General features: G+C 39.2%; 1 protein-coding gene across 1 annotated transcript in view; it reads left to right on the plus strand.

The window, feature by feature from the left end:
• Window positions 1-1,803: 1,803 nt before the first annotated feature.
• LOC120537748 (mucin-3A-like) overlaps window positions 1,804-13,684 on the plus strand; it is a 33,870-nt gene continuing 21,989 nt past the window's right edge. The window contains exon 1 of the mRNA XM_039766918.1: window positions 1,804-1,992. Coding sequence (XP_039622852.1) covers window positions 1,893-1,992 — 100 coding nt within the window. The 5' untranslated portion in view covers window positions 1,804-1,892. The remainder of the gene's footprint in view (window positions 1,993-13,684) is intronic.

The raw sequence follows: 13,684 nt of genomic DNA on the forward strand, positions 1-13,684 counted from the left end.
CTTCTTCTCTTCTTTCGTCTGCATCTTTTCGCGTTAAAACTGATTAAGTTAGTGTTTGTGTTGCAATTACTTAGTATGTTTTCCTTAATTTTTAACTTAAGCTGGCACTTAAGTTTTCAATCTGCCTCAAAAATGATTTAAGATATGAAGAAGTAGAGGAAGTGATGGCGAAGGTGGTAGGGAGAAGAACGGCACCCATATGCATGCGCCACACGGCCACCCTGCTGGCCGCTGCCAAGAGTTGATTCTACAATAAAATAAGATAAAAAATAAAAAGAGGAATACCCTTGGAGGTCAATCATCACCCCGAAAGCGGACAGTAGACGTCACATAGTACATGTGTACCATATTTCAGGTCAATAGTTCAAATGGTTTGTGAGCTACAGGTGATTTAAAATCCTGGACGGTCAAATGAACAGCAACAGTGGTGTATTTTATATATAAAGATTATTAAAATGGCACATGACTAATGTAAGTCATGTAGTTTACTTGTTTGACTGCAGAAATCACATGTTATTATATATATCTTCTTTTTAAAATACTGAATGGAAATGTGAAATTATTTCCAGAGTAAAACTAAAGTAATTAGTAACGAGTAAGGTACAGCACTTACAATTTGAGAGAATAGCTCTTCTTGTGCCTTTGTAATGGCCATGACATTTAAAAAAGCTGTTTCCTTTAAACAAGCCTCTGAAATTACAGATCCCTAATTGCGAAGACCAGTGAAAGCCTACTTATGAATTCTTGTTACATTCTGACCAATGACTTTGGATAGCATGTTACTTTTGGTAACAATTAAAAAGGTAATTTGTTTAACCAATCTCAGTTTCAATTTTGACTATTCCCCAAATGAAAAGTTAACATTTCTCTGCAAGTCCTGAAAAACATTCACATGCTGTCTAATTGATCTGTACAATGTCCAATCCAAAAGCAACAAAGAGTATTTTAACTATTTAAAATCAGAATGTATGCCATATTTACTACTGAAGATAGGTGATAAGAGCCTCTCACTGTAAAACTTCATATTAATAATGCTTCCAACTAGAGGAAAAATTCAGAGAAGAATCCAAATAGCAATTTAGTTTTAGTACGTGATGTTACCCAGTTGTGACATCACCCCACCCTGTTATTTCCCATAACAGGTATAATAAATACAGCATTCTTCCTACTAGTAACAAATTACTGCCTTTCAGTCTCTATAGACAACACAACAATGCAGTAGTCTAAATACAGCACAGTAATTACAGAAACTCACCCACCAGAGTACATTTGTCCATTTTCATCTCCTCTTTCAGGAAAGCATATCTTGTCAGGGTTATTTCCTGCAAGGAGGATAGATGTTCCCCTGCATATGCACCTTTACATTCTATACAGATAATGAAAGAATCCCAACAGTGTACGGTAGGTGAAATCTCAATAGCAATGCTGCTGCTTTAGAAGAAGGATAAATTCATATGTTCACATCATCCTAAAACTGTAATTGATTAAATACTTCTGGTGATTTCCTATGTATTTTTTATTATGTCTGCTGAGTTGCACCTTTTCACAGCCATTCTCTTGCCTTTCTTATGTTAAGGTCAAAGACACAATTGTTCTGTGTTTAGATGCCAACGTTTGGATACACCTGCCTGACTAGTAAATTCTTCTCTGTCTCCTGTACATATTACTGTAGCTACTTAACAACAATTAGCAGGGACCACCTCTCAGAATTAAACAGTATTTCCTTGTTGTCACAAATCTGCTTTTTTCAGTATTGAAGGAGCCGAGTTCAAGGATTGTGCTTTGCTTTTTGCACCTCCCCTACAGAAGTTGTCTGTTAATCCACAAAAAGGGAGTGGTGATCAGGTCTCTTCTTGGATTCTACAGGAGACACTTACTAGTGGAGGGCAGACATGTGGCTCATCTTCACAGAGTTGAAATGGACAATGTATTTTTGGAAATCACTGGGGAAACCACTGCTCCTTTATTTTATCTTCTTCATTTCAGTCTCTGGTAAGGGAATTTACTTTTTTAAACTTCTATAGTCCACTGTATGCTGAGATAAAATCTAGATCTTTACACCTAGCTTTAAGCTTTTTTTTTTCTCTTTGCTCTCTTAAATAGGTGTAAATATAAAACTAAAAGTAATAAATAAATAAACAGAAATAGAACTCTCTCATAACTGTCACCTGCTCATTCTCCTGTTATGTTCTAAATTAGATTTTCAGTAGAGAAAGACATATCATCAATTGAAATGTGCTGGTTTAACAAAAATAGACAAATGAATATATACATGTATATTATTATTATTGATAACTTATATGATATTGGTAGCCCATTTACATGTTAATAATTCACTCTGCGTAAGACTTAATGTGGAATCTTTGAGCAGATGTTTGCTAATCTTTCTTTGTGCTATCATAAACTGATGTCACTTCATATAAAATAAATAAATACATTTATAAATAACATGGTTACTAAATAAATTATTGCATAGCTCCAGTAACTGTCACTTTATTATCCCATTTTGTAACTTTACATAAGTTTAGCTTTGCTTAATCACTGTCCCAAAAACTGGACTACTATGGGATCTTAGCCTGGTCACTGTCTGAGTGGCCATTGTTCTATCACTCAATGTCAGAGTGCCATTTTTCTCCAAATATTCCAGCTTTACTACTACATCCCAAAAATATGCAGGTTAGGCTTAATGGCAATGGTAAATTGTTTGACGTGAGCAATTATGGGAGTGAGAGTACAAGTGCATTCCCCAGTAGACTGGAACCCCATCTTCCATTAAGTGCTACAGTTACAACTTTGCAGAAGGTGGTTTGGAAAATGAATGGATAAACTTATTAAATAGTTTTCCCATCACAGAGACACTGCAGCCTCGTCTAGTACCATCAGGTGCAAGGCAAGAATGAACCCTTGATGGAACTTGAACCCACTGAAGGGTATAATTGTGAACACACTTTCAATTTGTCATAGTAGTAAAAATTAAAATGATTAGTTAGTGTAACATCTATCCACTTTCTGAATCCACTCTTCCTTTCACAGGGTCTATGTTGGCAGTATCTGCCATAAAGGATTTGCCAGCTCTAGATTGGAAGCCAGCTCTGGATTGCTGCCAAACTCTCATACACACCCTAGACAAATTCAGACAGAATGCATGTTTGTGATGTCGGGAGGGTCTTCAGTAAGCGAAACAAAACATCCATAACAAAAAAAATCATTCATGCAGAAAAAACCTTTTAAATTTCATAACATCAACAACTGGGCTAGGATCTACGAGTTTTTTCATAGGCTTTTGTAATTCTAGAGTTAAAACAACAATGCGTTAATTGTGGCTTAGCCAGTTTGAGTCCTCATTTAACATAAATATTTGTGTATGTAACATATATACAGTAGTAAAAGACAAACAGGAAACACATGATGCACTTGCTTATTGCTACAGGAAATCTACTAAAATTAAGGAATTGTTTGTTTTGTATAGAACATGCAAAAATGATTGATCCACTTTGGTGGGCAGGCACACCTTACCATATTAAGTTTCACAGCAGAAATGCATGGTTTATGCAGACAGATCTCTTATATCTCAGTAGCAGGGAGCCGTATTGTTTTTAGTGCTTCCGTGTAGGTTGTTTGAATAGATGAGTAACAAAGTGGTTCAAAAACAATTAATATAAGTGGAGCTTAGCAATATCTGTCCAGTAACTAATTGCATTATCAGTTGATAATGGAAGAAAATAAAAAAAAAAACCGTCAGCAGAATCCCTAGAGAAAATATACTGAATAAAAAAAAAGCTTGCATATTGTATTTCCAGTTTTTAAGCATTCATTCCCTTATGACCCTCAGCCTCTGTTCTTCAAAATCAATCGCACGTAGGCCTTGATTTTCCACGTGAAATATTTCACACCAAACACTTTACTTTTCTAAGTTGTTTTTCACTCATACCATAGCATTCCACAGTTGCCCTTTGTTGGTCAAATTTTCAAGTACAAGTTCAAGATTATTGTCATGTTCTACTAGTGGTAGTAATATAATACTAAGTACATTTCCAGGCTGCAAATTAAAAGAAGGTAGGAGACACATATGTTCGGCTATAAAGCCTTGGTTAGGTGTAGTATAATTAATACAACAGACAAAGGAACAAAGCAAACACCAGTGATACGATTATCACTTAAATCTGGATGGTAGTGCCACTCTCACAGTTCTTTCTGGCGGATGAGCTCATGTCCAGAGACTGTTGGCCATAGTAAAGTAATCCCTGCTACATGGGTACATACAGTAGCACAATTGATTACCCACAGCGGAATGCTATCAGCATTCACTTACAAAAAAAAGAGATATCTTTCCCAGCTTTTTCCTGAAATATCATACATAAAAATGTAAAAATATCATCTACTATTTGCCTTTAAACCAGTCTCACTATGGAAATGCTAACTGTATTTCTCTGCTTAGTAGAAATCCTTATTTTCCTGGTTTCTTCACTGCAATCACACCATTAAGGTGTACATATTTTACAAGGATATCTTCTGCCATTCAACATGTATTAGTCACATATTTGCTGTCACAACGCTCTTTACTTCTATATAATTAATTTGACTTTAATTCCACTTTAAAGTTCTTTTGACACTAATGTTCAGTTTCAAGCAGAAATTCAACTTTTCTCCATGCTATCATATTCAGCATTGACAAGGCTTTTACTGTACCTTCATTATATCACTCACTTAACAGAACTTAGGCTTTAATACTTCACATTTGGTGACATAACAGCCACATCAAGGTACAACATTTAGTACTTCAGAGACCTGGGTTCAAGTTCCAGACTGGTCACTTTATAAAGTAACATACTCACACATCTTAAACATGTGCAGGATTGACCTAGTGCGAGTAGTGTTCCCTAAAATGGCTTTCACTTGTTGTAACTCTATACTAAAATAAGGAAATCAATTCAATAGATGACAAGACTCAAGACTATCAGTAGGTTCATCCAATATGATCAACATGCATCATTCACTATAACAGTACTGTAAATGAATTATTTCAGGATTATTAACTACAAATCATAACACCAGCTACTATTTCCTTGAGAACTACAGCACAATGTGGTGTTGCTGGTTTCATAAAGTTGCATTTGCAAGTTGTCATGATTACTTTCAGACTACAGACTCACATTTAACAGACTTGCAAGAAGCACATCTATCCCACAATGGTTACACTGGTCTTGCGCACAGAACTGAACAATGTGCAAAGCTCTGTATCTTATTTAAACACCTATCACCACATAACTGTCACCATTTCTATTAACCATTGTCACAAAACTCACAATGAGACATAGCAAGGTTTGGGGCAGCCACCCATATAATTTGGTATCCTGGCTGCAAATTGTCTTTTAAATAATAACACTGCTGTGCACAAAACTGAGTCCAATACAGAACTGAGGGAATAGGGAAAAGGTAGAGGCTTTTAAAGGGGAAGACAGGAAGTGAAGTCAAAGGGATCGGGCTCATGTAGGTCTTCTGTTATTGGTGCGAACCCGGATGTGACATCACAGGGGCCGGAGCCGGCAAGGTCTCCTTCCATTGGCTCGGTCCCGGAAGTGACGTCAAGAGAACCAGGTGGAATCTCCCGTGAATGGTCGGCAGGCAAGAGGGAAAAAGAGTCAGTGCACTCTGCCACATCCTGGTATGTCTCGGAACTGTCCTTAACTCAAGCCCTTTAGCTGCCTCCCATGCGCACGTGTGTGACACCATATAAAACCGGTGAGACACCTTAGATGTTCCGATTCCAGTGTTGCTGCTGTCCCAGAGTCTTGCTATGCAGCTGCTCTTTAGCACGTCCTTAATACCTTTGTCAGGGAGGTTTCACTGATCAAGACCTTCAAACTGAACTAAAACAATATTCCACTTTACTCAAATTCTGTGCTTATTTTTGACTCTTATGCATGCATTGTCTTGATAAAAGTCTGCACTTCTCTTTGTTCAGTTCCTCACTACTTTCAATTGTACATGCATTTGGTCACACATTTATTTTTTAACTAGTGGATGTCTTCAAGCTATTGTCTCAGTCATTTTCAGTTATTCATACTTTCATTGTTCTGTAAGTTTCTAACAACACCTTATGATAGAGAACACCGTGAAATGTACCACATAAACTTTAAAATTATACAATGCTCACAATAATCTGCCTTTATGTTATTCTTTACTTTCAGTTTGAACTGCAGGGGTACTGAATCATTGCTAAATCATCCCTAAAGATGTATATGTTGTGACAGATAGGGGGCGCTGTCGTCCCCTTGAACCCTCAGGCCAGACGCTAGACACCAGATAAAAGTCCCAATAATTTTATTTTTACAATAATAAAGTGCACAAAGCACCCCCACCTCCACTATACTCAAAAAACAATCAATAATAATAACAATAATCAAATCCTCCACTCCCAGACACATTGTCACCCTTCCTCCCAACTCAGCTCAACTCGCTGGGGTTTCCCACAGTCCTTTATAGTCCTTGATCCAGAAGTGCTTCTGATCCCTCAGTCCATGTGATTTCCCAGCACTTCCAGGTCAGGTGAAAACCCCTCTTTTTCTTCAGCCCGGAAGTACTTTATTTCTTCCGTCCTCGTGACTGTGACGTACTTCTGGGCTGTATGGGAAATATAAGTCTCTGAGCCTCCATGCAGCGTCCCCTGGTGGCCCCAACATTATCCAGCAGGGTTGTGCATTAAAACTCCAAATACCATAATACCTTGCTGGAATTCGGGGCATCACCATGTTGCAGGGAGGGCTCCATCTGGCGGCTTGGGGGCATTGGCCGGGATAAGTTGCCAGCCATAGCACACAATGTTCAATTTCAAGTTCATTCATTGCCACATGTACAGAGCACAGTGACATTCTGACCAACATACATGTTGCAAAAACCATATGATTAAGCCTGCTATGGACAGTTCAATTACCCTTTACAGCTGAATATCTATATATTTACACAGATTAATGGAGGTACTGGTAGATCATTTGGCTGCAAGGTTTGATTTTTCACTATACAGGTTCTATAGTGTTGAGGCGAGATTGGGGTTCAGATATGACCTCCACAGCACTTGGATACGTTTTCAAGTATATGCTCCTGCAGACATCATGTATGACTGGTCCAGTGCTGCTAACATTTAATGTCCATACATTCTTAAAGACCCACAGCATTTTCTTATGAGAAGCTCATCAGTGTGAGCATACAGCGCAGGAAAAATACAGTATTTTGCTAATTTCTTAAGCTTGTTGTATGCTAAGATGTTAAACTGGTTTGGCAATTTGTCACTTGACCTATATACCCTTTACTCATTTCCCATAAACGACCTTTACTTTTAGCTGTCAACTTCCGTGACTGCCATTATAAATAATCAATTCCCACTGTGCTTTTGGTGATACAGCATTGTCCATAATGGCTATTAGTATTGTCTTCATTTTTTCCTCCACCACTACCACAGCTCAGTTAATGCACTGAGTGAATGTTTTATGCAAACAAAGGAGGCGAATGACGGGCTGAACAAAAGCACTAACCAATAGGGTGGATGAATGACTAAAGGAGACGCAATGTCATGGATACTTTGGCCTTCTTGATATCACACTTAGCATTTCCTCTCGTCACGTATGACTGGTCCAGTGTTGCTAACATTTAAGGTCCATACATTCTTAAAGACCCACAGCATTTTCTTATGAGAAGCTCATCAGTGTGAGCATACAGCGCAGGAAATATACAGTATTTTGATAATTTCTTAAGCTTTTTGTATGCTAAGATGTTAAACTGGTTTGGCAATTTGTCACTTGACCTATTTACCCTTTACTCATTTCCCATAAATGACTTTTACTGTTAGCTGTCAACTTCCGTGACTGCCATTATAAATAATCAATTCCCACTTTGCTTTTGCTGATACTTTTCAAAGTGACTCCTTGCCTAGCAAACCTAACAGAAGGGCATTGTTCATAAGAAAGGGTGATAACATTAACATTTTAAAGCAGAGCAGCTAAATTTGGTCTACAAAAGAATTCACATAAGAACAGGCTTTACATGGAACAGGACATAAAACACAACTCTACATACAGCTGTACTCCACTTCTTTTCAACTAATAAAAAAGAAAAAGAGAAGGTCTTCAAGATAAAAACCACAACCATTCTTTACTATTCAACATTGTTACATTTTTCCAAAGCTTTATGATAGCAAACTTCAATTTGCTCATCCCACCACCCCCAGTACCCCTCTGTTCTTGTTTATTGCTTATTGTGAAGCAAAGGGGCCATTTACCACAACCACAGTCTTCTGGCTTTCTCAAACCGTAATTAAAGTGAAAAATAAATCTGAAGATACAGATGAAGCCTCAAGAATAAACTGTCTTGACTATTTACTCCATTTCTAAAACAAAAAATTATTTTTTTTTATTTGAGCATTAATAAGGTACATATTAAACAATATCTGCATGAAGGATAGTTTTCTCAGCTGCCAGCCTTGTCCTTCTATCTTTTATATCACTATAATTCACATCACATAATCTTAAATCCTAAATGAAAGACAAAAAAAAAAGTTTCTGGTGTTATCTCAGTGTTATGACTAAGTAGCTAGATGTATAATAAAGAAACTTCAGATCCTTTTATTCATCTATCAAGTGATTTATTTTCTCAATTCAGTTTTTGTATTAGAGAGTCTCAAGTTTGGGAAGCTTGTCCTGGTGCAATCAGGTGCAAGTAACATGATGAATGCTATGTCATGTCAACACAGTGCACACATTGAAATGCACTCATACAAGGACACCAATCCACCTTGCAGTGTGTCTTAGGAATTTGGAAGGTAGCAAATGTGATGGAAGGAAACTCTTTTTAAAATAGAACAATATTGCTGTCCCATTCCCCTCCTTGATGCAGCTCAGCTCTTGGTACGGTCCAGCCTTTGTCCAGTCTGATAGTGGCCTCGCATTTGCTTTCATCCTACACTTACCCAGATCCTTGTAGACACAAAATACACATGAAATGCATGTATCCCAAATGATATACTGTATTATTTACCCTATGCAACTCCAGGCACCTCACACGCAGACAAGGAGCCTTGGCTTGAGCTGGGAGAACTTTTTGCCCAGGTTGAGCTCAGTAAAGGTGTGGGGGGGTGAGATGGTATTTGGAATAGCAGGCACATTGCTGCATGTGCTGATGGACTCATGTATAAAATGCTCATGTATCGGTGCAAAGAAATTTAAGGTGGGCCGGGATTACAAGTTTTTTCGTAGGCTTCAGGGATTCTGGTGTTAAAAAAGACATTTCCACTATAATCCCATAGTTTATCTTGTGAAGGAAGAAGAAATTTTAACTATAATCTCGAAATCTCCACTTTAATTTGTTTATTTTGTGACTATAGTAGAGTATCGTAAATTTTGTCTTAATATCGATGTTTGATTTAGAGTTTCTCACACCCCATCGTAACTAAAGAAGCCAGGTGAATGCTTTGTATTCTAAGTGCTCCCGGACCCAGTAGTTAATTGCTATATGTTTCTAAGACGGACTCTCGCACAGAGAGAAGCCACAGGCAGTGAGCACCACACAGAATACATTAACTTCAGCTATCTGAACATTTAGAATGCAAAGATTTATACCTGACATAACTTTCATGACAAAATGCATTTATATCTTACAAATCAACTGTTACCTTTGTCTCACAGTAAGGTGTTCCCTACATAGAGTTTACATGTTTTCTTGGTGAGTATCTTCCGCGTGCTTATTTTTCATTCAGAGACATGAAGGTTAGGGGGTTTGGTAATGCTAAATTGATTCAAGTTTATATGTATGTTTGTATTTGCGCTGTGATGAGCTGGGATTGTTCCTGCCTTGTGTCCGATGTTTGCTGGGATGGGTGCGACCCTGGATGGATGGATAAAGTAACTAAACATTTATAATGATGATTTAGAAGAATCCTTGTACAACCGGTGTCAGAGCTTGGACCGCATTGCCGGCAGTAAGTCAAACCCACTTCCAGAGAGAGTTGGACTCCGCCAGGGCTGCCCTTTGTCGCCGATTCTGTTCCTAACTTTTATAGATAGAATTTCTAGGTGCAGCCAGGGCGTTGAGGGGGCCCGGTTTGGTGGACTCAGGATTGGGTCAGTGCTTTTTGCAGTAGTTGTTGTCCTGTTTGCTTCATCAGGCTGTGATCTTCAGATCTCTCTGGATTGGTTTGCAGCTGAGTGTGAAGCAGCTGGGATGGGAATCCGCACCTCCAAATCCGAGACCATGGTCCTCAGCCAGAAAAGGGTGGAGTGCCCTGTCAGGGTTGGAGGAGAGATCCTGCCCAAGTGGAGGAGTTCAAGTATCTTAGAGTGAGGGAAGAATGGAGTGTGCGGATCGGTGTGGCGTCCGCAGTGATGTGGGCACTGCATCGGTCTGTCGTGGTGAAAAAGGAGCTGAGCCGTAAGGCAAAGCTCTCAATTTACCAGTCGATCTACCTTCCTACCCTCACCTATAGTCATGAGCTATGGGTAGTGACCAAAAGAACGAGGTTGCGAATACAAGCGGCCGAAATGAGTTTCCGCCGCAGGGTGTCTAGGCTTTCCCTTAAAGATAGGGTGAGAATCTCATTCATCCAGGAGGGGCTCAGAGTAGAGCCGCTGCTCCTCTGCATCGAGAGGAGTCAGATGAGGTGGCTTGGGCATCTGGTCAGGATGCCTCCTGGACGCCTCCCTGGTGAGGTGTTCTGGGCACGTCTAACCGGGAGGAGGCCCCGGGGAAGACCCAGGGCACACTGGAGGGACTATGTCTCCTGGCTGGCCTGGGAACGCCTCGGGATTCCCCCGGAAGAGCTAGAAGAAGTGGCCGGGGAGAGGGAAGTCTGGGCATCTCTGCTCAAGCTGCTGCCCCCGCGACCCAATCTCGGATAAGCGGAAGAGGATGGATGGATGGATTTAGAAGAATCGGTGTTCTAAGCTTACAACTGGTTTTACTTTCACAAAGATATTTTTTGTGCGAGGTGATTGGTTATGTGGAGAAAAGAAAACAGAAGGATAGAAATTGGGGGTTGATACATTTGATAGGGACAGAACAGCTGCAGTAAATAAAGCCCATTCAGAGGTTCTACATTATACTTTAATGACAAAATAAACTATGAGTTTAAAGTGAAAATTTCAAAGTTGAAGTAGAAGTTTTGACTTTAATCATGAAATAAGCCTTTTTGTTTTTCACTGCATCGCTTGCAGACTCAGAGGTTATGAGTTCAAATCCTGCCACTGATACTATTTGAAGATGATCAAGTCACTTCAACTGTCTGTGCTTCAAATGGACAAAAAAAAAAGAAATGTAACCAATTGTATCTCAAATGTTGAAAGTCCCATTGGTGAAATTTGTCTTTTACAGAAGCTCAAGAAAAACAGAAATATAAATACAACAGTCGGCCTTAAGTACAAATAACATATTTACGCGTGTACCACGCGCACATTTTTTCCTGAAAATTAGCATTAGAAAATCAGGTGCGCGTCATACATGAGGAAATGTAATTCTGTAATGTTTACTTCTTCTGCTTGGGCTCGCTTGCTCTCTCTCTCGCTCGCTTGCTTGCCCACTCACGCTCTCTCTCGTTTGCGCACTCGCACTGTCACTCTCGCTTGCTTACTCATACTCTCGCTCGACATCGCTCTCTCACTCTCTAAACGCATCCTATACAATCGCAATGTGCGTCATACATGGGGCAAAACTTTTTTCGCGACTTTCTTTGTAAAAATTAGGGTGCGCGTCTTACACAAGGGCGTGTGGTACACAAGTAAATACGGTAAAAATTACAAAAAGAAAAAAAAAGAAAAAATGTCTCACTTGGCAAATGATAAGATAGAGAGAATGTACAGCATTGTCCATAATGGCTATCAGTATTGTCTTCATTTTCTCCTCCACCACTACCACAGCTCAATTAATGCACTGAGTCAGTGTTTTATGCAAACAAAGGAGGCAAATGACGGGCTGAATGGCAGCACTAACCAATAGGGTGGATGAATAACTAAAGAAGAGGCAATGTTATGAATACTTTGGCCTTCTTGATATCACACTTAGCATTTCCTCTTGTTACAAATCATTTTGTCTCTTTTTATGGATTATGACTGCTGTTTGCCACATTGGTGGGCTCTCCTCAGTCTTTCAATATTTTATTTTGATGTATCCTGTATTATACTATAATCTTATGGTCTACTTTCTGTTTTGTTGTTTATTTGTGCATTGTGATCATATTCTCTGTGAAAGGTGCTGCATAAATTAAATGGTGACTGAATTACCAGATACTTCTGGCCATGTATCTATTTTCTGAAGAGTTTATAATAATCTGCCTTGATATAAGAATAGTTTCCTTAAGAAAAGACTTCTCTTCTTCTTCTTCTTCTTCCTCTTCTGGCTGCTCCGTTATGCTTCTTCCATATCTTTCTGTCCTCTCCATCTTCCTCTGTCACCCCCATCACCTGCATGTCCTCTCTTACCACATCCATAAACCTTCTCTTAGGCCTTCCTTTTTTCCTCTTCCCTGGCAGCTCTATCCTTAGCATCCTTCTCCCAATATACCCAGCATCTCTCCTCTGCACATGTCAGAACAAATGCAATCTCGGCTCTCTGACTTTGTCTCCCAAACGTCCAACTTGAGCTGATCCTCTAATGTCCTCATTTCTAATCCTGTCCATCCTCGTCACACCCAATGCAAATCTTAGCATCTTTAACTCTGCCACCTCCAGCTCTGTCTCCTGCTTTCTGGACAGTGCCACCATCTCCAACCCATATCACATAGCTGGTCTCACTACCGTCCTGTAGATTATAAACAGTAAATACCGCATTTACGCATGTACCACACGCACATTTTTTCCCGAAAATTACCATTAGAAAATCAGGTACGCATCATACACGAGGAAATGTAATTCTGTAATGTTTATTTCTTCTGCTTGGGCTCGCTCGCTCGCTCGCTTCGTGCTGTCTCTCTCGTGCTCCCTCTCTTGTTCGCTCTCTCACGCTTGCTTGCTAGCACTTTCTCTCTCTCTCTCTCTCGCTTGCTTGCTTGCTCGCGCTCTCTCTCGCTCTCTCTCTCTAAACGCTTTCTATACAATCACAACGCGCGTCGTACACGGGGAAAAATGATTTTCGTGATTTTCTTTGTAAAAATTAGGGTGTGCGTCTTACACGAGGGCGCGTGGTACACAAGTAAAAATGGTAGTACTTCATTGACAAATGAGTCGGCCTTCACCATTTCAGTATCAGGAACATACTTTAATTCACCAAAGTAATACTCAGTTTATAATATCAGAATGTCATCAGAAACACAGGAAGTAATGAGTGACATATTTATGACATGAATTAAAACTGGAACGCTCAGAAAGCAATCCTCAATTGAATTTCTAGATGGACAGTCAAGTAAGTTATCTACAAGAGTCATTGATTGAATGTCTAAAGTGGCTCTGAGTTTTTTATCAGTGGTCATAGCAACAATCTATATGCAAATATCTAGAAATAACAACAACTTTGTTAGATTTTTCCAGTGAAATGATAAACTGGCTCAGTGACTCATCATTGATGTTATCACCTCTTAGTGTCGTTTTGCAACACTGACTTTTACTTTTAACTCTGAGATTCTATGCCTCACAAAACACTATAATCTTTTTACAGTAGACTTATATTGAGAAATGCAAATCAGTGTCATTAAATCTCAGCCAAGGCT

The sequence above is a fragment of the Polypterus senegalus genome, chromosome 10 (genome assembly GCF_016835505.1).
Source record: "Polypterus senegalus isolate Bchr_013 chromosome 10, ASM1683550v1, whole genome shotgun sequence".
Lineage (NCBI taxonomy): Eukaryota > Metazoa > Chordata > Cladistia > Polypteriformes > Polypteridae > Polypterus > Polypterus senegalus.